We start from the raw sequence: 24,184 nt of genomic DNA on the forward strand, positions 1-24,184 counted from the left end.
TAGGTAAAATGCCACATGTCTTTTGATTTAGTATCTCCTTTCTGATTATTTTGCCATTTAATTGATCCTCATCTGCTCGCCACCTAGCCTCAGTCGGTCTCTGCCGATGAAGTTATAGGTACTGTAACAGCAGAACATGTCTGGAGTCTGAGATCCCAAAATGGTGGGAACCTGAGGAGGCCCTGCGCCAGGCGTCAAACAATGACATGTACTTTTTCTTAGGCTGATGTCTTAAATTCCAGTGAGGAAAAGAGGGCCGATGATTGAAAGGACATCAACAAGTCCAGCTCATTGGAGACGGATTGGAAGAACCTTCGAGGATATTACCAGAAGATAACCAAGACCAAAATTAATGATGAGGATGGCTCAGAAGTGAGGAGGGTAAGTAATGAAAGCCATACTTCTTATAACCTGCCGGAATTTCTGGTCTAACTAGTAGCAGGGCATCAAATATCTAGTCCAGAAGAACGGGCTAGACACTCAACCTGGAAAGAAGACGCCGGTATATATTGAGATATTGCTCCATTTAATGAAACCATCCTGTCTACGCAAGAAAAGAAGTTCTATCTATGGCTCCAGCGTATCCAAGTGTGCCTGTTCAATCTCCTTGGTATGTTCACTGTTCATCGGGGAAACGCGCTGCTGAGTCTCCAGTTCAAGGATCTCCAAAGTTCTCTTCAGAAGGATTCTTGCGGTGGACCTCTGATTTCTCTGGTTGAACTCATCGCAGAGGGGATGAAAAAGTTTCTCAGGCAAACTAGCAGCTGTTAGCTTTATTGTCATCTGTCCCAGTGGCAAAACTGTCTCGATTTCAGGAATTGCTCCTTTGAAGATTGCGTATCAAGTCCAGCTCGTGGTTCCATGGAGAAGTCAAAAATGGAGTCAGCTAAGGAATCTTTTGAATAAAAGATTGTCCCTTATTTTACAGTCGATTTTAAGAAAGGTGTTGATCACTTGAAAGGATGAATTTTTTTTTTATCTAGCAACACCAGAAGGGGCATGGAACCTAAAGCAACATTATTTTAGTGCACTTCCCTTGAGTATCCGGTTCGGCAGCCAAGTTTGTGAAGATAATTAAATTCCAATACGGCGCTTTGTAAGCGACAAATAGGATGTTGAGAGATCAATTTATCTGGCTGAGCCAGGAACTTATTCTCCGTATTCATCGCCAGCTCTAATTACCGAGGAGAGTAGGGACAGACCGGAGAGTAGGAACGGTCCAGGGAGTAGAGACAGACTGAGGAATAGGAATGAACCGGGAAGGAGGGATGGCCTTCTTATCCTGAATAATTTTTATATGCACTGTTTGATTTTGCATGGCTCTGCTCACCCGCTCATCATCCCAACAGTCATCCTCAACTCTTAAGGCATCGACTCAATTACCTGCACCCAACTAATGCTCACCCGGTCATTACCCTTAGAGCAGCAATGAGAAAAGGGCCGAATTGACGGTTGGCCGCGCCTAACAGGTGGCTTGTGTATGGTCAATAGTCAGGTGGATTCCCCTAAATGGTGCGAGATGGTATGAACTCTTGGCGCTCGTGCGATTAGCGTGGGCGCTCTATGAGGGGTGTGATACTCTATGGCCACTCATACATAGTAAAAACCCCCTGCTCCAAGTGCTCACATCTTCAATCTGACGGTCAATTGTGGCCATGTTTTCATCTTCTGTCAAATTACTTAGATTAAATCCAGGTGAAGTTCCAGTCCGCTTTTGGGTTCGATCTGAGTCCAAGGAGTTTTGAGTAAGCTCCTTGGAACATACCCAATTATCCTGTGAACTAGGGCTGAGAACCGCAGAAAATTGAAAGCTCCCATGACCAACTGTAAGGGGCTAGACCCCGGAAACTATCATTTAGCTATATACAGGAAGGGCTCGATAGAGAAAGAAAGAAGAACGCCAGTCGAGATCAAAGACTAATATATAAGAGTCCGCGTGAAGGTATGCCCGATGTGGGTTGGGCATCTAACCAAGCTGTCACGTGCTTACGAGGACCTGCTCCAAGTACTGACCTTGGCGTAGCCTATCACACCAACCCTCAAATCAGGGTTTGGAACCATGGAGGTATAGATATCATTTCCTATAAGCTCTAGTTTTATTTCCCAAAGGTTATGTATTGGGGTTGACTGCATACGCACCTTGTCAATGGTTTTTTCTTTTCTTTTTTTATCTTTAGACCTTTCATTTTTACTTCTAGATACAAGACCATAAATCTACCTTCTCATTCATCGACTCACCTGTGACTCTTAAGAGTATTTCCTGGTTTCCACGGGCTCGGTCTAGTAGATAAAGCGAGATACTATTCACAATCTAAACCAAGTAACCATACCACGAGAATAATCAGCCCTGGAGAGGAAAGAAAAGAAGAAGCCACAGGGGCAAGGCAAAGAAACTAGGTGAATTCATCTGATTGCTTGCTAGTCGAGAAGTTGGCTACAGCTAACAAATATACCACATGTCACGGGCTCAGAAATGGTAGGTACTGACGAAATGATATTCCTGTTCAAACTATTGTAGCCATCGACGAAAATATCGAGTCTAGAGAAAGAAAGAAAATGAACCTATCTAGAGGATGGAGGCTTTCTTATACCACTGTACGACAGGGTTCTGCTCATGTTCAGTGTCGTCTGTCATCGTTAGTCTTGTAGGCAGTGTCGAGCCGTATGGGCTACGTCAAGTCGTATACACGACGTCAAGATGTCAAGCCGTCACACCACAATGAAAGAAATATGCATGTAAGCAGTATAATAGCCATATCACACCTGCTATTTCTCAATTATGCAGATACACAGACATCATAAGAGCTCTCTGATGGTTATACAGCTGCAATTCAGAATAATCATTGATGAACACTGCATGCCACAGCCTAGGCTCAGAGAATTCTATCATGTTGTCAGTGGAATAAAATCATGGATGAATTGAACACTGGGTAAGAACACACCTTTGGTTGGTAAAGAAGTTGCACAGTCAATTATGATCCAATCCTTGACCATATTTTCTTTTAGCCAGGGATGATATTTTCCACCCACTTTGAATCGAGAGATATGTCCATTGACTTCAATATGATCTCTCAACAATTCAATGGCCCATTTCTTTTCTGGGATATAGAAATCCACTCGACCATGTCTGGTTCTTGACCATTCACTGGATATCGGTACACCTTGTCCAGCTGTACGGACAAAGCCCCTGTAGAACTCTGCTTGATATTGAGCTTCCATTGGTCTGGGTTGTGATGCAGTTGACATTTTTTTGCCCTCAGCTGAGTGCCTCAAGTTCATAATGGAGAATTTGCTGAGAATCTCTTTGCATAATTTCTGTAGCGAGTCAAAACTGGCAGGCAGGGGCTTCGACATTGTGCCAATTGAATATTCAATGTATCTAAGCAGGTCAGCATGGAAGAACAATAGGGACATGTGAAAATTACTTTTCATGTAAGCGTGATGGTAGAACTGCAATATCATCACCATCTAGAGCTACCCTGTGAACCCAACCATTCTGATAACAGAACCTGATGTCTGCATCATTGAGATCAAATGGAACACTTCCTTCCTCTGTAATTTTGTTCAATATGTTCGAAACCTTGCTTGTGCACCTCTCTATACGAGGGAAAGAGCGATCAACCGACTCTCTACTAAGCTTGTCAAAGACTCTGGCGGTGTCCTCCAGGAACCAGATGATATGATCTTCTGTCAAGGTTCTAAGATGTCTATGCTTGATGTCATGGCGGTAGTTCTGAAATTGTTAGCTTCTTGACTTAGATAAAGCTTCTCATCATGCCTCACTATTGGGGGTGGGAGAGACATAAAAGTAAAAAAATAACTGGGCACGTACCTCGAAAATTACATTGACTAGGGATTCAACCGCTCCCGGATGACCACCTGACAGCACAAATATGTATTCCAGGGCACCTTCATCAAAATTGAACTTTTCCTTTTGCTTAGAGATAAACCTAATCAATCGTGAAACAACATCCTTGAACTCTTCTTTGCTGTAAAATAAGCCTATAGATGGTGAGCCTGGCTGGCTTTGTGGCGTCAACGAAATGCGTTGTTTGTTGAAAAGGGTAACTGGAGTAAAGAATGTTTGATCTGGGCCTGTGCCTGGGCTGCCGTAAGAGCAGAAAAGACATAGTCGAAAATTATACACACAGAAAGACTTCTGTCTTGCTTTGAAGATCGTGTTCCAGAGCACAGTATCACTGTAAGTCTTCTGTGCTTCATCCACGAGAATAACAGTGTTTGTTGTCAAAACCGAAGAGGAATCATGTTTTGGTTCTGATGAAGTTGAGGTAAGGCTAGTGATGGGAGAACCTTGTAGTTCTTCATCCCAATTTTTGATAAGCTTGACAAAACTGCCCCAAGGATCCATGGGATTGAGTTTTACCCAGTCTGTGATTAAGAAAGCCTTTCTTCCCTCTCTGCGATAGTGGTCCCTCAGAAGTTCAGAGAGACGTGTTTTGCCGCTTGCTGGGGTTCCACGGATATGGACTATATTGACTTCATCCAAAGTGGCCGCAAGCTCTGACACTGTATGTTCCCGAGGGCATATGAGGTCGCGCTCTGTCGCTACGGTCTTTATTAGTCATAACCTTGAAGAACAATGATGACGATGACGACGAAGAAAATCATTCTCACCACCTTGTGATTCAGAGCGTTTCCGTTTCCGTGTAGTGGCACCTCCGCTCACAACAACAACAATATCCACATCTGGATCTTTGCTTTGGGGGAAGAGTGGGTTGGATGTGATCATTCGGCGTGGATGTAGAAATTCACCATCATCAATCCTGAACTCCTCTTCATGATTGAGTTGCATCACAGGGCTGTAGAGAGTGAGCTTGCCATAATGAGGCGTAGTATTCTTGATTTCTTCCTTTATCTTCTCCCATATTTTCTCCTTGAGTGTCTCAATATCGTCCTGGTCCGATAAACACACAACGGAGAATGGCTCTCTAAGATTGCTAGGGACAGCGCACCATAGTTTGCGAGTACGTGGTCGAGACATTGTCAAAGATTGGATTGGGTTGAGCACCCAGCTGGTGATGGCGGCAGCCATTGAAAGATAAGAACTAGAGGTGCACCTGCCTGACAAACAATACTGTAAAAAGAAGGGTTGCTGACGGCTTTGTTCACACAGGCAGGCAATACGTGTCAATTTTCCATCCAGAACTATTTCAAGTCAGGTAAAGAAAGAAATCTGCAAGGAATAGGATGTAGTGAGACGAGAGATGATCATTAGAGTCCAGAGATGCTAAGACCTATGGGATGTACTACCACCGCCGCCATTGCCGCCAAGAAATGTGAGCATATGAATAAGTGTGTTGATTGGTTGATTAAATTGTTATGTCATATGCTGTCGTTTGTAGAGCGGTACAGTCGGGTCTGCGGATAATCCAGCAGCGATACTATTAGATCCGGAGGTTGAGAGAAGGAGCTGCTATGAAGCTATATGGACATTATAGAACGTGCTATTGAATCCATCTGGCAATCGTCCAGAGAGTTGATCTACGTCCGAGCCAAAATCAGGGAAAGCTGCTATCTAAAGAGTGTGGTGGAGCTCGCGAGAGCTGTCCAAAAATAGTAGGTGATGCTGAATGCCGGCACCTCAGGCATCTGTACGGTTTGACATCGTTGCAACGGCTAAGTGGTTGGCGGGCGGCGCCGCAAGTATTATACGTCTATGGTGTATGCTTGACTTGAGGGCCCAGAATCAAGAGCTCCCCAGGCCTTCCTTAGCTGCTATTTACCCATAGGTCTCATGCTTTACCTGAACTGTTCCCTCACTGCGTATGGCGACAAATTGTTCAAGGAGCCCGGACTGTGGTACGGTAGTCTACTTGGATAAAGGGTCGGACCGAGCAGAGGTGTATATATGCTATGCGGTCATCTCTGATAGCGTGGAGATGGTGGGAATCAGAGCAGTCTGATCCGGTGCGCCTGACGGGGAGCCGGAGGCGGCGTTGGCAAAGGAAGTAAAGGAAATGCGAAGAAGTGGTCGTCAAGCGACGCACCAGCGGTCTTATAGTCGGCGGACGACGTGAAGGCGGAGATGGACAGCAATTCCCTTCATAGTATAGGGTGGGAGGCTAATCCCATTCAGGTATACACTAAACCACATCAGGTGCGCGACACACCGGCGCTAAACCTAAAAGGGAGAGTTGCCAAAAACGACCATGGTCTGGTAAATGCGAATTGTACGCTGTACGGAGTATATCATAAAGTATTCTCTGAGTGGGTGTGGTAACATGGACGCCGTTGTAATCTCTATAGCTATGTTTTTGGGATAGTAACATATCCTGGTAAATAAATGTTTTCACTGAGGCATAACTCCAAGAGGCCACCAGCTCAAGCGCTTAGGCATCATTACTTCAATTATTTAGTCGACATCAGCGACACACCAGGCAACAATAGCTTACCGACCATACCCGCTATAGCGATTATACCTGTGGCAGGAAGTTGGAAAAATTGCGGTGCCAAACAGGTTTATTGGCACTGATGGGTTTAATCATTCACATCCAACTGAAATGTAGCCACATTCAACAATCAGTACTTGGTGAGAAAACTCATCGCGGTCTTGTCTGGATTCGCGGAACTCGTTGAAGGCAAACAAGTAACGAGCTTGGATGGTATTAAAACGCCTTTGAAAGGACTTAGAGAGTGCAAACAGCTGTCAGGCAACTTATACCAGGGAGCGATAACAGCCTTCACATTATGACAGCAACGTTCAACCATCTATTGTTACTGCCCTGAGCATAAAACATATTTACTATAAATTGCATGAATATCATTTCAAGCAAGAGCAAATGAGAGTCGCGAAGAAACGAGTCAAAAAGGCCGCGAATACCTTAGCACTGAGCTCTGGACTCAGTCAAATGAAGCTGAAAGCTGAGAGATTTTCCCAAAGGTATATATGATGGACAGCATGGGACTTGGGATAAGAAACGCAGGTGCCGCAGACCGCGATGGACGCAGACCGAAGGTATTAGATCTTTTCTGAAATTACTGCTCGTATTGAATGGATGTTAGACTCAACTGGACGAAGCACCTAGTAAATCGTAGTGATGGCCAAGCTTGTTGTCGGCATGCCTAATCCGGCTCAACTAGAATTCTTATCGCAGCGGCGATAAGCCCGTAAATTCTTTTTCAGTTCAGCATATTCCCCGCGTTCTGCGTTCTGGACCAAAGGCCTATTTGTTCAATATTTTTACAGCTTATCGGAGAAAGAAGGAATAAGAAGAGATAAGAACAATGGCCGACACAGACGAAGCAGCAGCCCACCTCCCAGCCTCGCAGGACTCCGCGCCGCAAATCGAAACCGACCTGTCCGACGAGACGCAGGACTTCAGATTCCTGAATAACCTTGCCTTGTGAGCTCCTCCGCTGCATTTACACTAATTATAAAATCATGTAAAAAAGAACCCATTCTCACAATAATGACTGTGCAGCCCCTCCGACTCATCGCAAACGTCCCTCCCCCGCCGCGGCGAAAAAGACTTCGAACCAAATCCTACAAACTACCAGGCCGATATCCTCGATGCGTCGCGTCACGCTATGCACAATGCGCTTTCGCATCCGCGGTTACATCATCCCAAGCATCGAGTTATCGCGTACTATGCGCCTGATGGACCTGCACCGCCGCCTGCGATCGACGTGACTGAAGAGAAAGACGAGAAGGAGACTGCTACAAACGACAATAACGAGCATAATCTAACGAAAGAAAGAAGTCCAGAGACAGGAACAGGGATAAGCGTTCCCGAGGACTCATGCGTTTACGTTCCCAACCCCAAGGGTCAATACTTCAAATCAATGGGCCGGGCAGATCGTTGGAACCGGGTATGGCTGTTACCCGAAGAAGCGCTATATCTCATTGAACGTGGCAGTTTGGATATCCGGTGGCCGGTATCTGTCACAGGGCCTACTGCTGAAGAAGGTGAAGAAGATCTGGGGATCCCGATGAGTTTGCAGGCAGCGTATGCGTGCTTTACTGGGAGAGGGGGGTTATCTGTGGAGCGGTTTTCGGTATATACTGGATTAAGACGACTGGGATATACGGTCATTCGAGCGCCAGGGTGGGATGATGAGAGTGATGAGGTACAAGATGAGGACAGTGCACCGCAGCAGGGTCTAGGGATCTTTGGCCGATTCCTGCATTGGCTGCATAACTGGAATAAATCGACGGGGATTACGACTACTGGTCCTGTGGTGGGATTGGGTTTGCACCGGAGCTACAGTAAGCGTACCCTTCTCCCAAGTCCTAAAACGCGTCGTCGCTAACTCAATACAGACGACATTTACCGCAAACTCGCCATCATCCCCTACCACGACCCCGTCACACGCCAATCTCCCCGTCGCAAAACGACACCACCCTTCCGCGTCGTCTTCCACGTCTACAAACCCTCAACCGTATTCCGCAAATCCGCCCCTCCAACTCCCGATTTCCGAATCGCAGTTGTCAACTCCAGAACCCAAACTACCATGCCGACGCAAGCCCAGCTCGGCGCACTCCTCGAAAGCACACCGTTAGACCCCCCGCGGGGCGAGAAAATGGATCGCATGATGTACATGCGTCTCCGACACGGGTACCGGAATGTAATTCTTGCTGTTGTGGATCAGGGTGTTGTTAGTTTCCTGAGAATTGGAGATGCAGCGTTTGGGAAGGAGAAGGTTTATGCGGAGAAGCCGCCGGGTCCCAAGAAGGGAGGATTTCGGCCGCGGCCCAAAAAATAGTTTCTTTCTTCTAAGTGATGATCTGCATTAGATAGATACCCCGGAAATAAAAGTTGATACCATTTCTATGGAATAAGAAGAAGATATGCGTGTCTCCCCTGGAATAAGGCCCTGATATCCACTGAACGGATAAGGACCGAATAAAAGGGAGTTGTCATGCGATTAATCTGCCATCATCTTTAGAACACCCGTCCATAAATTGAATTGGAGGGACAAAGGACGGATGTAGATGTTCTGATGGCGTCAACAGCAAACAAGATGTTCAACTGCATCCTAGTAGAGACTGGAACGGGGAACGAAGCATCGTCCTCTATTAACCTGGCCGTGGCCTTCGATTATCCAAACCTAACGCCACCCAATATCAATCCACAAACTCCAATCTCCATTATGTTCAAAATGCAATGCAGCAGAGGTCGTACGAATCATAAGTCATCAAGTCCAAAACACGTCTTCGCTGTCAACCGTCAGCACCAATCCTCTCCAATCCATAGCAAACAGACATACTAAGGCACCTAAGTATCTAAATAATCCGCCGCCATCAACAATTCCAGGCACAGTTCCGGCGGAATCTCCATATCGGGCACATTCGCCTGCTCCTTGTTCTTCTGGTTGTAGCAGAAATACTCGCATACTTTTTCCAGGACCACACCGCTCAGGGTTTCGAGGACGCAGCGCCCTGTGATGGCCTCTGAGAAGTTGCCTATTCGTAAATTATAATCAGCAGATGTCGCAGAGCAATAGAGATAGGTGGGGGAGAGTACTGGATGGGTCTAGCATGCGGCGTATTGTCCCCGAAACACAGGCTGTGCTGCGCGGGACGACGAACTCGAAGCCGTCGCCGGAGACGAGAGTCACGTATTCTTGCTGTGTTGCTTCTGACATGTTGTTATCTGCTTATGCTTGTGTGTAGAGGAGGAAAAGGAAAAGAGTTGGAGAAAAACCGTGTTTCCATGGAATATTCCGGTGTGGCCCGTGCTCAGTCAAGCTCCGGCGGAATTATTCCTGTGACGTCTTCCCTTGTCGGTATAGGTTCTGCTACAGTGCTTTCTGTTCGTCCTCTGTATAAGGCTTGAATATTTTCATTGCTCTTCGTATTGCGAAGGATCAACTGAATTGCTATTACAGCCAATAGCCTAATCAACACAATGTCCTATCTCCAACCCCTCCCCCGCCTCTGCGGAGCAACCGCAGCAACATTACACCAATTTCGCTCTACCCAAGCACCATTTCTAGGATTATCCCTCTTCAAAAGACCTTACTCCTCTTCCACAAGCACGAATGACAAAACACAAAACCAACAACAACGACAACCCCGATTCAAACCTTCCGATCGCCTCTCGGGCCGCACATGCATGATAACCGGTGCGACATCGGGAATCGGACATGCAATCGCAGATCGGTTTCTACAAGAGGGCGCAGAGAGAATTATACTCGTTGGTCGATCACAACAGAGGCTTGTGGATGCTGCTGCGCGATTAGGGGAGTCTCCGGAGGGAGTTGTGACTGGGAATGGGAGTGATGAGATACTAGCAACCAGGGCACCGGAGGATGATCAACAAGAGTCTATGGGGATAGGGCTGTCGGAGGGCCGGAAGGTAAGCTTTTTTGTCGGGGATGTGTCCGAGTCTGGGTCATGGGTGCGAGAGTTGGAGGAAAGCATGGTAGGTCGGCTTCTGCTATCTAGAGGAAACGTAGACAACTGATGTTTGTATAGAAAGACGTCGATATCCTTATCAACTCCGCAGGAATATCTACGACGAATATACTCGCTAGAACCGATCCACATGTCATAACCCAAACTCTCCGTACAAACCTCGAAGGTGCGATCCTTACTTCTCGCGCCTTGCTCCGCGCCGCAATCCGTAGTCGTTCCAAGAACCGCGGCTTCACCACAGAAATACCTTCAAAGTGCATAATAAACATCTCCTCCCTACTAGCGCACAAAGGTGGAACTGGTGCGGTGCCATATGCTGCATCCAAAGCCGGTGTACTTGGTCTAACCCGTTCGCTCGCGGTTGAGGCGGCGAGCTCCTTGCGGGGTGTGGCTATCCGGTCGAATGCCATTGTCCCGGGGTATATTAACACTCCAATGATTGCTAGTAAGTGTCGTACATAACCCTTTATAGGAGCTTCAGCTGATTACTGGAAAGATTTCCGTGAGAGTGAAAAAACTCGTCTTCAGGATGAGATCCCGCTTGGTCGATTCGGTGACCCGTATGAAATCGCAGACGCCGCTGTCTTTCTGGCGCAGAATGAGTACGCTAATAACTGCATTCTTAACATTGATGGCGGGTTGAGTGCTGTTTAATTGCTCTCAACCTAGTTGTCTGGAACACGCAGTACTTTGGGTAGCCTACCTATCAGTACAACTTATGAAACTCGTCCGAAATACGTCTATAGCAAAGGAAAGGGATGCGCTTTCGAAAAGATTATATCATTTGACGCACAAATTATCTCTAAAGAGTTGGTTCTACAGGATACAAGATGCATATTCGTCGAGTACAGGAAGACACATTACCTCCTCTCCCAACATCAGGAAACTTTTACTCAGCTTAGCTGACAACATCTTCGAGCCATTCCGGTATTGCTTCGGCAAAAATCTGTATGCAACCCCTAAGATGGGATTTCTGACTCAGTGTTCGTCAACCAGCCCCAGAGAATCCTTCTTTCTCAGATTGGACTCTTTGTTTGGGATAAGGCTTGTATCCTAGGAGTGGTGATGCCTTCTTCGGCATGAAATCAGATTGACGATTTTCTTACTATTGCCCTCACAAACAGTTAAGGAGATATGGCTAGAATACTCTGCTAGAGATCCATTCTTATGTAGCCATTTCCTGCTAAGCTAGAGACTCAAACAAACCCAGGAATGGGAAAATACCACATGAGGTACTAACCCTAAAATGGCTCCTGTAACTTCCTCGCCACAGATACACTCTTTGACGGCGCGTTTCTAAAGAAGTTTTTCTTGCAGCAAAGGCTTGTAACCATCCTTGCCCCATTGAAAGCGCTATCCTCTTTTCCAGCTGGAAAGCTGAAACATGGTTCTAGCATCGGAAGTTGTACAGTCCGAGTGCTCCATTAGTCATAAATTTTTGAACCCTGCCTATATAGAGGCTCTCTTGACCTTAATTCAGGTTGAAGCTTCTATGCGCGCCATTGCTACCTCCATGTAAGCAATGAACATATTGCTGGGATATGCCTGCAGGATTTTGCTTTGCCCTGTTGTCAACTATAATCAACGCTATCAAGATACGAATAGAATGGCTTACTTCCCTTATACAGCGTACTGGATTTTCTTATCCGCCTTATGGCCATGTCTCTTGATAGTTATTTCGTGCAGAGTTAATGATCATCGGTTCAAATTCTGCGTGAGAACTCGTTTCCTTGGTGCTCTTCCGACATTGTGGCCTCAAAGTCAGTTTGAAATGCAAAAAGACTTGGCCAACTCTGATCGAATGACCTCCCAGCTTTGATTCGTGAATATGCGTTCTGCAGTTCTCACTCCCGATCACTCTGTAATCGAGTGCATAAATTCCCAGAGTGTCTCCCTCCTGGGACACTCCTCATATTCGGTCCCAAGCCTCTCTTTTTGTAGCAGTGCGTCTAGCGCTGGCACATGATGTACTGCGGTTGATATATCACCACCATTCGGCCTGCGATATATTGACTTGTTTAAAACGAGATCTGTATTGCAGGTATTTTCCATTTGTGGCAGATGCGATGCTTAACGATATCTTCGGCTTCATGTGTAAGGTCACCGACAGACGCTGTGATTCCAAGGGTCCCAAATACCAGAGACAGGTTTCGCAGGTAGCATTTGTGTTAGTGCAAAAATCAGTAGCTCCAGTTTGAAGCTTTGTGGGTCAGCCTTTTCACCTTTCTTGCTTATTGCTCGTACAATGCCACCGCCAGTTGACCATTTGTTGCTGCTGCTGTCAGCATAAATCCCCTGTTAGCCATGACATATTCTGTGTATCGGTCGGCCATTTTGCTGTCAAAAGGGGTCTTGACATCTTGGGCCTTATTCCTTCATCTTAATCTGCCTGATGGCGACAAATATATAGTATCTTCTTCATGCCCATGGTATCATATTGACTTATTATTTGGGTTTGGTCCTATATAGGACAGGCGTTCTCTTCCGAGGGAACTGTCTTGATCGCCCATGGTAAATGGAGTCAACAAATTTTCATCGTGTTCTTCAGGCCACGTATTTGCGCTGCTCAAACCCATTTTAGTGGCGGTGAACGTTTTCATGAAACTAACAATGTCGCTTAGCATATCAGGTGTGATATTTGCATCAAGAGACCATTTTGCAAGTGAAGATTCCATGTGGGCCATCTCTGGGTTTTCTATCAACATTATTATACCTTGAGGCTATTAGCACCCCGTAGAGTACAAAATTAGATAGAGCCAAACGAGTGGTTATAGGCTTGCGCCCAGTGTATTGCCGCGCTCATGAAGTCAAGATCCGACTCTCACCTTGTTGCGGAAGTCGAGTAGGAATTCTACTTTGAGCATATTCCAAAGCTCCGCAGAGATCTATGCGAATGCCAGAATGTCACATCACAGACATTAATACGCTACTGTCACTTTGCATGCCATTGTTCCGGCCCGGAGTATGCACTCTATGCCTCATTCTCGATATGATAAGTCGTGGCTCTCTTAGTCAGGACTTCTGGACTAGCAAGAATGCATAATCTAGCAAAGTCTAGCTTGCACTTGCCGGAAAGATATTATACTCTCCTGGGCTGGATAGCGCCATGCCCAATAGGCCTTTCCATCGATTAGAGCTCGTAAGGCGTTGCCTGTCTGTTCACCATCCTTGTTCACAGACAGAGGATAATATGGATATACCAGGCTTTAGCATTGAGAAGAATGAAGGCAAGTGAGTGTAATATAGAAGAACAGACTCAAGTAGTTGTAGACAAGAATGCAATTGGTAGTACTCTGTACTCCATCCTGATAACTAGCTAACGTACTGTAGTTAGAACTAAGTTGGAAAATTTATGCCTCACATATCAGGCAAACAGGTACCAAGAAAGGACATCTTCAATTCTCCTCCGATTCAACCACGCATACCTCTCCCCAAAAGACAAAATGAACAATAGACCAGTCGAGCAATCATTAAACACACTACTACCAACTCACGCCAATGACCTACCTCCAGAACTTGTCAGCTTAGCTTCGTCTCTCGTCGCGCAATCGCGAAGCTTCTCGGCCAGCCTCAAGCCCGAGGAGGAGATCGCGCGGCCATATGCTTGTGCTGAGATTGCTTGCCGGAGGTATGCTAACATTTATTTGAGCAAAATGTTGATTTGATGGTTTCTAATATCCTGAATTCTAGGCTAGGTCGAGCCCTCCGGTTACCTCCGTTACTAGGCCATCCGCCCTGTCCTCCACGCGTCTACAAAAAGCTGTATAGCTTCCTGGATCGGTCTCTAGGCTCAAGTACAACATCAGTCAAACGTTCGGCTAGTACCTCAGCACCCGGGACTCCTATACGCGCTGGGCCGAACCCATCTACACCTACAAAGGACAGAACGACACTCGCCCGGACACCATCGAAATCAGCAGTGCCAGGCACGCCACGTGGACTCCAAAACACCCCAAGCAAACCTACACCGTTGAAAAGAGCGATTAGCAATGTCGATTCACCTTCTCGTACACGTACACCGCAGAGAACGGAAAAAAAGGTTAGACCCAATGGTCTTCCAGGCTCGACGATTGTTCCCGACGCGCCGGGATGGGTGATGGCTTCCATCCGGACGGTGTGTAAGACACTGTCAACCCCGGCACCAAGAACAAGTACCTGGTCCCGGCCTCCTATCTCCAAAACGTTTCCGCCGCATATGTTCACTGGCGCGTCCTCCATTCTTTTCTTTATCTCGAAAATATCGAACAATGATGCCGACGCGGATCTCGATGAGGAAATGCTAGAGTTCCTTGAACCGGTCATGACAGCAAGCAATCTGGAAAAAGATGAGGATTTCAAAGAAATGATTAACGCCTTAGTTGTGGCCATCTACTTCCTCGTTCTCGCCCGCCGGCGGAACACAGATGACGAGCAGAACGGTGAGTCCAAGAAACTGGACAAAAAGACCTTCTCCGAAATGCGTCAAACAGCCCTCGTCAGTCTTGGTTTCCCCACAAATGAACGCCGACACCGCACAGATATCGACCAGTGGATCGCCCTCATCATGGAACAGAACTGGGCTCACGGACAGGAATGGTTCGAAAATATCCCGCAGGCCGGCGAGCTAGACGGTGAAGAGGAGTATGAGTTGGATGATGACGCTGCTGATGAAGGGGAAACCGCAAAGCGACCAAGGTCTGGTCATAGATTGCTGAATGGCTCGAGGAAGGGTCTGCTTCCGGGACTAGGGACGATGATGCAGGATCGGGTGGATTGGTTGAGCGAGGACCGGCAGGAAGATTACTTGGAATGGAAGGCGGATATTATGGGAAGGATTGAACAGATGGAGAGGACTGGTCGGGTTGGTGCTTAGGGCGACATTTCGGCATAAGTAATCTTGCAATTTAATGATACCCAAAATGATAAACCAAATTGATATTATAGTGCCCTGGCGCTGACTAGGTTTGATGCTATATATGCATTTATACACATTTCACATACAATGGTGATAATAGGTGATAGACCCGTGTCATGCCAAAGAGCATTCTGGCTAATCATTTGGTCAAGATACTTCTTGACCTTGTACTCTTGTTGTCACTCCTCATCCATGCCAGGAGGCCAGTGCTCTTTGGACACTACCACCCTAGGAGGTCTGAGGCAATGGCAAATTCCTCGCCATTGAAAATATTCTCTTTCCCTTACCCAGAACGCTGTTGCCCTTTAATGGGCCAATATATTCCAGAGTTCTGTCTTTCTCCTTGTGTTTCTGCCAGATGTGCCTCAAGGTTAACACCCGATGCACAAGTTGATGGTCGGGAATGCTATCTTTGATAACCATGCCGGATATGTCCCGAGTTTTCGATTTTAGCAGGCCTCTCTTCACTTTCCGGTTCGGAAAAGCCATCCATAGAGTTTTGGCCGTGCATGGCCGCAAAGAGGTGGTCAGTTCTCAACATGCCAATTATGGAACACCATGCCTATTTTTGGGGTTCTTGGGTCCATGAGGGAAGCATCATCTCAAGTCAGAAATATGTCAATGGCCAGCTTCCTCGTTCTCTAGATCCGGCATTTCAATTGTAACGCCTAACTTGCTTATAGTAAAGAACTTCAGGGACCGGTCCTCCACCACCGGCAATTGCTGCAGGTGTCATTTAGCTGTTTTGCTTGATTTTTATAAACAGAAACAGTAATTCTCCAGGCTCTAGTCTGTTCAAAGATCTCATTTCTTCTGTGATCCGTTGCTTTCATACTCGGTTTTCCGCTGCACGGAAGCGTTCAACTTCACTGGAACGATTGCAGAAGTCTACCCCATGCCATCCAGTCATTTCACCGTTTAGATGTAAGGTAGGCGGCGTACCCTTTTAGACTCGAGGAATTTGTGACTCGAAAAGGTCAACTTCTATTCCTCTTGACTGTTCCTCATTCGTGGAGATTGTGATCTTTAGATAGCCATCACATTCCATCTTGACACTCGACGCATGGCTGTTAGTTGAAGAGCCTGCAGCCGGCCTTCATTTTCCAAGGTGTTGGTCAACCCTCGTTGCCGCTGTTCGGGAGGTCCTCTCTGGTATGTTTTAACGGACTTTGTTCCGTACCAGATCAACCCAGGGGAATCTGGTTGTTTGCTCAGTTTTAAGTCCAGAAGAGGCAAGAATATAGGCAATCTAGAATTCATTAGTCCAGACCAACCAGATAAAAAGGTGCTCGATGACCACTAAGTCAGCACGAAATGAATTTAGGAGATTTAAGATTAGTATGAGAAATTTGACATGGAACGTGGAAGGGTGGAGATATTGGGATAATAGAGCGGAGGGAGAACAGATATAACTGGTATATTCATTCGTCAATATCCATCATCCAGAGATTAAAATAGTCTGCTGCCAGAGCATAAAGTATGTATATGAAGAGAATATTCTATAGGTCAAAGCAAAACCCCAGGGGATCACCATTAAAACGAGAGTATGGAAAAACGAGGGTATATGATGCAGAATAGAAGTCATCAAAAAAAAGAAGAGAGAAGAAAAAAAAAAAAAAAATTCAATACCAGATACTCCTTGTCCGATGATGAGGAATAGTCTCCCTCCCATCCTTCTCAACCTTTTTCATAGTATCGTATAAGAAGAAATCAATCAGAATCGCATTGATCCCGGAAACCGGTGGCTCGTGCACACTCTTTTTGTGTTTTGAGTGTTTCTGCGTCGTGCATTTCCTGGCATCTTCGAGGGCGTCTGCTTCTTCATTCGAAGGTGGTGGGTGTAGTTTGACGGATTTCACTTCTGGATGTCGCTTTTCGATTTCGCGCTTGATGAGCTCCACACACCAAATGCTGACGCCGCGGAGTTCGATTTCCCAATTCGAGCCGCTGGGAATGGGCTTGAGGTCCTTGATGTGACTTTCTAATGGTGGTGAGTACATCAGACAGCCGAATTGGTAGAGGATTTGGGGGATGCGGTAGTCTGATATTGTTAGCCGTTATTCTCATAGAAGCTAGAATGGCACTTACCCGCGAACATGGTGACCTTCTCAATGTCCTGGAACTCTCCGTAGCTCTCGCCGTTAAAGCAAGCCCAGAGGTCGGCTACAAGGATCTGAGCTCGTTTGTACAGCCGGACCCTCCGGCCGTGAAAGGTCGTCTCATCCCGGAAGCATGGGAAGCTTTCCGCGAGTAAGTTGACAAGCGATGCTGCAGAGTAATGTGCGCTGTAAATGCAATTCGTAAAACTGCCGTCGAAATCCTTACACAACACCCGTCCGGCCTCGCGCAGGCACTGAATCCGTTCCGGGAGCAAAGGAATCTGCTCCTCCGTCACGGACCGGAACACATGCTTGATTACGTCGTCCGTACACACATCCTCGTTCACCCAGTATTCCGGATCCGTGATAGGAATCCCCTCATCCAAAGCCCTCTGCAACGCCGCAACCAAGCTCCAATATCCCGTCCACTTCCTCCCACGATACTCGATCGCAAACTGCTTCTTCTCGTCGCGCTCCTCCGACCAGAAACTAAAGTTCAATAGGTCCATCGTGAAAATAAAATCAACCGTGCTCTCGTCCTTGGACTTGGGGTGCAATTCGTGCTCCGACCAGGTGTGTGTCGAGTACTCTTTCTTCTGCATAATGTGCCAGATGGTCTCCGCGACATCTTTGGTCTTGCCCGCGCTTAGGGCGACATCAATAGCGTTGTTGTATACGTATTCAGCGTTCTCAAGGACCTTTGTTTCCGCCGCGCGAGGGTTCGCTGCACCTCCGCCGAGACCGAGCGATTTGCGAAGGAGAGCTAGGAGCTCGGGATCCGCTTCGTCGTCCGACATGGTGCCTCTTCTCATCGACTGGCGTGAATTTTATGAGATTAACTTGCTGCTGGCCTTTAATAGCGCACAATCAGGAGTTGAAGGGATGTTGCAATGGGTGTGAAAAGGAGGGAGAGAAAAAGTTCGGCCTTCTCCACGGCGAGCGATCGAGAGGCTTTTAATTGAGTCCACAGATTTCTCCACGAGGAAATATTCTTGGGCAGACAGAGAGAAAAGAAGAGAAGAGACACATCAAACAAGGAAAATGAGGCAAATTGAAACAGTTCTTTTTCTATATATATATATATATATATTTTTGTAAAAAAAAAAAATATAGTTATAGTTATATTATTTATCATAACAATAGAGGAGTCTGCGACACTGTTTTACTAAGCAGACAGAGGTCGACCATGTGGGAGGATTGATCTATCAAGGGAAAGATATGGAGATATAGGGTCCAGATTATCTAGCAAAAGAGGATGACAGTGATAGAAATGGTCTGTGAGTATCCCGGTATGGTCAGAGCATGGGCATGATACGAGACATGGATGGGTATAGCTCAGCTTTATATCCCGTGGCCTAGTTAACGCGAATGATATCAATGATATGGCAAGAATGCCGATTCTGCTACTTCTGTCGATGCTGTCGCTTATTCCCATCTCGTGAAATCCCACCTACTAAGACATGTCAGTAGCGCAAACGGTATCTGTACGGAATACTGCGTGAAGCATCACTCCACCAGCTCCTTTCAACCCGTCGTCATTGCCTCCTGAAACACCAACACCAGAGCTTTGGGCAGGTATGGCAAGGTCTGGCTAAAGAAGAAAGGTCTGGCCGATGCAGGTGCATGGATCTTCGTCTTTTTAAAGATCCGGACTGCATGGCGTCTCACTGCTGTGTCTTTATTGTACTCCGGACTGTGTCCGGAAAGACACGCATCTGCTGGTATAGGTCCTAAGGAAGGATCCTCAAGAATCCGGGTGTTCGTTTACATAGACAATAAGTGAATCCTTGGTTGTGTTGCTGTATAGCTGGCTGGATATCCACAGGGGTGGTCAGACCTGGACCAGTGTCAGTTGGCAGTTCTCAGTCAGGAATGGCAGCCTACTTGCTTACTCCTGTGTTCCTTGATTATTCACTGCCGTTATCCATTCTTTATCCAAATAAGCCCAGTAGTGGGAGACAGTGGTGTGGGCGGGTCATTAACTCGGCAGTAGAAGCTGTGTCGGAGCTTCGCCCATCTCCGGATTTCCCAGAGCTCTCTTTCTCTTCTCTCGTCAACTTCTTCTCTCCAACTCGTCAATCTTTATCCTCTATCTCCTTCACCAATATTGTAAACCTCTCTCCACAACGTCTCTTTTGTCTTGCCAAGTGATGATTTTCTCATTTTCCTGAGTATCCTGCAACCATGACGCGAGATACTTATCTCAAGCGCTCAGTCGGAACTCTCGCTAGGCGCATCAAAGAGGTATCCCCTGGCTATGAACTTTGTCTTCCATTATTCTCGCAAATTTACTTTACGCGATCGCATTACTGACATTTTTTTGTCTGATCTATAGTCGCGTGTGCTGCTGGTGGGCGCTGGCGGCATCGGCTGCGAGCTGCTCAAGAACCTCCTCCTATCTGGGTTCGGCGAAATTCACATCATCGATCTCGATACCATCGACCTGAGCAATTTGAATCGCCAGTTTCTCTTCCGTTTCGAACACATCAAGAAGCCCAAAGCACTGGTGCGTCTCCGTCGCCCTCCATCCCCGTCGACCTCTCCCTTCCCCCCCGACTTCTCCCCCTAGCAACCGTATAAATTCCCCTTGTCTGACGAGTCGCCGTTTGCTGTACAGGTTGCGAAGGAAGTGGCACACAAGTTTCAACCGCGCGCGAAGTTGGAAGCGTATCATGCCAACATCAAGGACAGTCAGTTTAACGTCGACTGGTTTGGTGGCTTTGATTTGGTGTTCAATGCTTTGGACAATCTCGACGCACGGCGTTATGTGAATCGGATGTGTCTGGCGGCTGGCGTGCCTTTGATTGAAAGCGGAACTACGGGATTTAATGGTCAGGTGCAGGTCATAAAAAAGGTGGGCATAATGCGATGCGACACGATGCATGGGGGTTGTGCGGTTTGGCTGATAATCTACAGGGCCAAACTGAATGTTACGATTGCAATTCCAAAGAAGTCCCGAAGTCGTTCCCCGTCTGTACTATCCGGAGCACGCCCAGTCAGCCGATCCACTGCATTGTCTGGGCTAAGAGCTACCTTTTCCCGTATGAGCTCTACTTCATGTTTGCACGATCAAGAGATTCTAATCTTTTTCAGTGAGTTGTTTGGGAGGAGCGAAGATGAGACAGAAGAGCTTGACAGCTCCGAAGAAGCCGAGAACGGTAGGCCAAGTCCCGCTTCCAAAACACCTCGACTTACTGACATCGAATAGCAGTGGAAATTGCGAACTTGCGCAGAGAAGCACAGGCCCTCAAGGAGATTCGTCAGTCCATGGGTACCGATGAATTCCCCCGCAAGGTGTTTGAGAAGGTGTTCAAGGAGGATATTGAACGGTTGAGAGGGATGGAAGATATGTGGAAAACTCGCAAGCCACCGGAGCCCCTTGATTTCGACAAGCTGGAGGAAGACTCTTCATCGATCGAAGTTACTATCTCTAACAACGACCAGAAGGTGTGGTCGTTGGCGGAGGACTTTGTCGTTTTCAAAGACAGCTTGGATCGTTTGAGCAAGAGACTGAAGTCGTTTCAGGAGACAGCCATGGGCGACAGTCATCCCGTTCTAGACTTCGACAAGGATGACATTGATACCTTGGACTTTGTTGCGGCTACTGCCAACCTGCGAGCTGCGATCTTTGGTATCGATCCGAAGTCGAAGTTCGACACGAAGCGTGAGTTCGCGCGAGGCATGGGTTAGCTGGCACATGCTGACTAGGGAAAATAGAAATGGCCGGTAACATTATTCCTGCTATCGCCACTACCAACGCTATGACTGCCGGTCTTTGCGTTCTACAGGCCATGAAGGTTCTGAAAGATGACTATGCTAATGCTAAAATGGTCTTCCTGGAACGCTCCGGTGCTCGTGCCATCAATTCCGATTCTCTTAAAGCACCTAATCCTAACTGCCCAGTTTGTTCGGTCGCAATGGGCCGTGTGGCAATCGACCCAAGGCGTACCACACTGAACGACTTGGTCGAAGATGTGCTCCGCTCTCAGCTCGGGTACGGCGAAGAGTTTTCAATCAGTAATGAGCTGGGCACTATTTACGACCCCGATTTGGAAGATAATCTACCGAAGAAATTGCTCGACTTGGGTGTGAAGGACGAAAGTTTCTTGACTGTTGTAGACGAAGATGATGAACCGCGCGTGAATCTTGAATTAATCGTGAAGGCTCCGGAAGAGTGAGTAGCCGCGCTATTATGCATTTTTAAAAGAAACTGACTAACAATGCATGAGTAGGTCTCCCTTGTCGAACGAAGAGAAGCCAATCTCTCTGGAGAAAGCCATCGACATCTCCCGCAAGCCTAAAGCCCCGACACCAGCACCTCCTACCGTTCCCGATACTGTCAACGACGCCACAGGCGTGAAGCGCAAACTCGAAGAGACAGAAATTGACCAAGAAGATGCAGATGTCAAACGGATTCATACGAACAATGCCGCGAATGGAGACGACGGCACACAGCCCATCATCTTAGATGAGGCGGATGGTGGTGGTGCTATCTTGATTGATGATTAAATGATTTATGTTGGGGTTGATATTGGGTAGCCATTAGTTACTTTGTCAGTTTTATTCTCTGTAACATATTGTTTTGTTGTAAAACAGAATGGATTATTTGGATCATCACGGTTTTGATATCTTGACTTTAAACACCAACACTCTATCCGCTAATTCGACCGATCAAGGAAAGTGAATATACACCTTAATCTCCTCCTTCCTGTCAAACTGCTCATAATATCTAGGCGCCTCAATCCGAGTCTCCGCCGTCGAAATAAAACTCGGCCTCGCCCGACCTGCCGAAACCAACTCAACAAGCTGCGGCGCCAAAAAACTTCGGATCAACAACCCCTGCTTCATATTTCAGATGCTTAAGGAAGAAATCCGAGATCGGAAATGACACATTCTGCGGAATGCTATCTCCCAGCGGCGCAGCAGGGGGAGTCTCCTGTTGCATGTATACACCGACTTGACCGATGCCGCCATTCTGAGCAACTGCGTCAATCATATTGCGGAGGATAATACCTTCGTCAGAATCACCGCGGGCATTGACGGCTTCCATGCCAACGCAGTCCACGGCGCGGGTGACGCCGTTTGGTTCGTGGTTCATGATTTGTCGCACAGGATCGGACTCATTGAAGTTAACTGGGATAGCGCCAATGGAGGCAGCGCGCTCTAGATGCATAGGCTCACGGTCCACGGCGTAGACGTTGGATGCGTCGTGGAGGAGGGCGGTGTATGCAGCGAGGAGACCAACGGGACCGGCACCGAAGACAGCGACAGTGTCTCCTAGTTGGAAGCCGGAATAGTCGATGGCGCTCCAGCCAGTGGCGAAGATGTCGCCGGTGGTTAGGTAGTCACGTTCGATGGAGGAGTTTGTCGTTTTGTGGGTCAGCGGGACAGGGATGAGGGAGTTGTCGGCGAAGGGGACGAGGGCGTATTCAGCTGCATTTCATCAATCAATAATTTAACTTCACCTAGCAAGTAGTTAGGGAAGAATGAAGCATACCCTGCAATCCCCCAAGCCCAGTCCCACCCCCAAACGAATCCAACGCCTCGGGCACCATCTCCAAATGTCCCGCGGCAGCATTATCCGGGATCACCACATAGTCACCCACCGATAACGACGACACTGCGTCTCCAACCTCAGACACATACCCAATTGCTTCATGGCCAACCACGTGCGGGGGAGTTCCGCCCATGAGGCCATGGTAGAAGTGAAGGATCGGAACCGCAGATGGCGGACGTTGTAATGCGGACGACAGCGTCAGTGCGGTTTTGAATCGTTGGACGGGGAACGCTGGCGATTGTTACCTTGTAGGGAGTGCCGTTGTAAATGAGGGCTTGCATTGTGGCATTTAAGACCATAGTGGCGTTTGAGAAGCGCATTTTGTTTCGTTGTTGAGGATGGGTTGTGATGGAATGGTCATGTTGCAAGGTGAGGGCAACAAGATATATACAGCTGGTAAATGGGGGGTTTAGATGTTGCCTGTTGTTTCAAATCGACAGTCATGAACGAAGCCGAGTTCATTCTGCTCTGTTCCTGGTTTTGTAGTCTCTGATGTTGTAATGCTGGTATCTTGACGTTGGGTGTAAGCTACTCGGAGATAGGACTTAGGGCTGACAGGTAAAATAAGCAGTGTTCAAGATAAGCCATAATAGCACATTCTCTATCATAATCCAGTTGTATGCCCAGAATGTTGATCATTTAGATTATATACTTTCAATTGTAGAGACTCATACTACAGGAAGAAAACAGTAGTGTTTACAGTTGGAGTCGAAACTGGTGTCATCCCTCATAAGTCACTCTTTCATTGGTTTTCAAACCTTAGTGCCAAGATAGGCCAATCCATAATAGGAAAGGTACCGAAATAATCTGTTTCAACATGTATTGTATGGTACCAAAGTGGCATATTACGCTATATTTTACATGTATCAACTATACAGGCACAACTTCTGTCACCCCATCATAATGGCCCACACCCAACCTGACGCCTTCGCAACACGACACGCTACTTCGTGGATTTGTGCTCAACAACGCCATCCTGTCACAACCTGGCTTCTCTCGTATCGTACCTAGGGTTCTAGTTAGTTGTATTTCGAGACAGGACACTTACCCTAAGTGTCTTCCAAGCACTCATATGCTCAATGACCATCCAGGTCCTCTGTATATCACGTCGAAGGTATATCGCCCCCTCCAGGCTCCGTAAGATAATCAACAAGTAGAAACGGTAAAGGTAACGAATAGAGAAACAAGGCCAACCGAGCACGTATGCTGGGTTGTTGGTTAAGTGCGGACGAGTCAGAAACTAGAAGGTAACCAAT

At 47.1% G+C, this 24,184-nt stretch overlaps 9 protein-coding genes across 9 annotated transcripts; 5 read left to right on the top strand and 4 right to left on the bottom strand.

Moving 5' to 3' along the window:
- Positions 1-267: 267 nt before the first annotated feature.
- On the top strand, positions 268-642 carry EURHEDRAFT_432825 (uncharacterized protein; the record flags this gene model as incomplete). Its single annotated transcript, XM_040783424.1, has 2 exons — positions 268-381; positions 559-642. Coding segments are annotated over 2 exons (198 nt in total), but the record flags the coding sequence as incomplete, so codon positions are not given.
- A 2,131-nt stretch (positions 643-2,773) lies between these two features.
- On the bottom strand, positions 2,774-5,002 carry EURHEDRAFT_453128 (ATP-binding protein; the record flags this gene model as incomplete). Its single annotated transcript, XM_040784095.1, has 5 exons — positions 2,774-2,883; positions 2,943-3,379; positions 3,426-3,733; positions 3,833-4,560; positions 4,615-5,002. The coding sequence occupies 5 exons, from the start codon at positions 5,000-5,002 to the stop codon at positions 2,774-2,776; spliced, it is 1,971 nt and encodes a 656-aa protein (XP_040640094.1).
- Positions 5,003-7,157: 2,155 nt separating this feature from the next.
- EURHEDRAFT_497406 (tRNA-splicing endonuclease subunit SEN54 family protein) lies at positions 7,158-8,768 on the top strand. The gene is made up of 3 exons (XM_040785697.1): positions 7,158-7,364; positions 7,443-8,227; positions 8,282-8,768. Exons 1-3 carry the CDS (start codon positions 7,246-7,248, stop codon positions 8,722-8,724), a joined length of 1,347 nt encoding a protein of 448 aa, XP_040640095.1. The 5' UTR covers positions 7,158-7,245; the 3' UTR covers positions 8,725-8,768.
- Positions 8,769-9,236: 468 nt separating this feature from the next.
- Positions 9,237-9,606, bottom strand: EURHEDRAFT_514284 (elongin C; the record flags this gene model as incomplete). The annotated part of the gene is made up of 2 exons (XM_040786250.1): positions 9,237-9,424; positions 9,486-9,606. The coding sequence occupies 2 exons, from the start codon at positions 9,604-9,606 to the stop codon at positions 9,237-9,239; spliced, it is 309 nt and encodes a 102-aa protein (XP_040640096.1).
- A 263-nt stretch (positions 9,607-9,869) lies between these two features.
- On the top strand, positions 9,870-11,032 carry EURHEDRAFT_452779 (SDR family NAD(P)-dependent oxidoreductase; the record flags this gene model as incomplete). Its single annotated transcript, XM_040784066.1, has 3 exons — positions 9,870-10,385; positions 10,439-10,823; positions 10,875-11,032. 3 exons carry the CDS (start codon positions 9,870-9,872, stop codon positions 11,030-11,032), a joined length of 1,059 nt encoding a protein of 352 aa, XP_040640097.1.
- Positions 11,033-13,810: 2,778 nt separating this feature from the next.
- On the top strand, positions 13,811-15,324 carry EURHEDRAFT_529863 (uncharacterized protein). The gene is made up of 2 exons (XM_040787124.1): positions 13,811-14,006; positions 14,069-15,324. The coding sequence occupies exons 1-2, from the start codon at positions 13,822-13,824 to the stop codon at positions 15,228-15,230; spliced, it is 1,347 nt and encodes a 448-aa protein (XP_040640098.1). The 5' UTR covers positions 13,811-13,821; the 3' UTR covers positions 15,231-15,324.
- A 1,570-nt stretch (positions 15,325-16,894) lies between these two features.
- On the bottom strand, positions 16,895-18,168 carry EURHEDRAFT_376354 (queuosine 5'-phosphate N-glycosylase/hydrolase; the record flags this gene model as incomplete). Its single annotated transcript, XM_040778842.1, has 2 exons — positions 16,895-17,313; positions 17,361-18,168. The coding sequence occupies 2 exons, from the start codon at positions 18,166-18,168 to the stop codon at positions 16,895-16,897; spliced, it is 1,227 nt and encodes a 408-aa protein (XP_040640099.1).
- A 1,387-nt stretch (positions 18,169-19,555) lies between these two features.
- Positions 19,556-21,880, top strand: EURHEDRAFT_453095 (E1 ubiquitin-activating protein ubaB; the record flags this gene model as incomplete). The annotated part of the gene is made up of 8 exons (XM_040784089.1): positions 19,556-19,615; positions 19,707-19,877; positions 19,989-20,225; positions 20,288-20,412; positions 20,465-20,529; positions 20,580-21,035; positions 21,089-21,545; positions 21,601-21,880. 8 exons carry the CDS (start codon positions 19,556-19,558, stop codon positions 21,878-21,880), a joined length of 1,851 nt encoding a protein of 616 aa, XP_040640100.1.
- A 162-nt stretch (positions 21,881-22,042) lies between these two features.
- EURHEDRAFT_514288 (alcohol dehydrogenase) lies at positions 22,043-23,227 on the bottom strand (the record flags this gene model as incomplete). The annotated part of the gene is made up of 4 exons (XM_040786251.1): positions 22,043-22,177; positions 22,209-22,804; positions 22,869-23,024; positions 23,092-23,227. 4 exons carry the CDS (start codon positions 23,225-23,227, stop codon positions 22,043-22,045), a joined length of 1,023 nt encoding a protein of 340 aa, XP_040640101.1.
- Between the last annotated feature and the right edge of the window lie 957 nt (positions 23,228-24,184).

The sequence above is a fragment of the Aspergillus ruber genome (assembly GCF_000600275.1).
Source record: "Aspergillus ruber CBS 135680 unplaced genomic scaffold scaffold00008, whole genome shotgun sequence".
Classification (NCBI taxonomy): domain Eukaryota; kingdom Fungi; phylum Ascomycota; class Eurotiomycetes; order Eurotiales; family Aspergillaceae; genus Aspergillus; species Aspergillus ruber.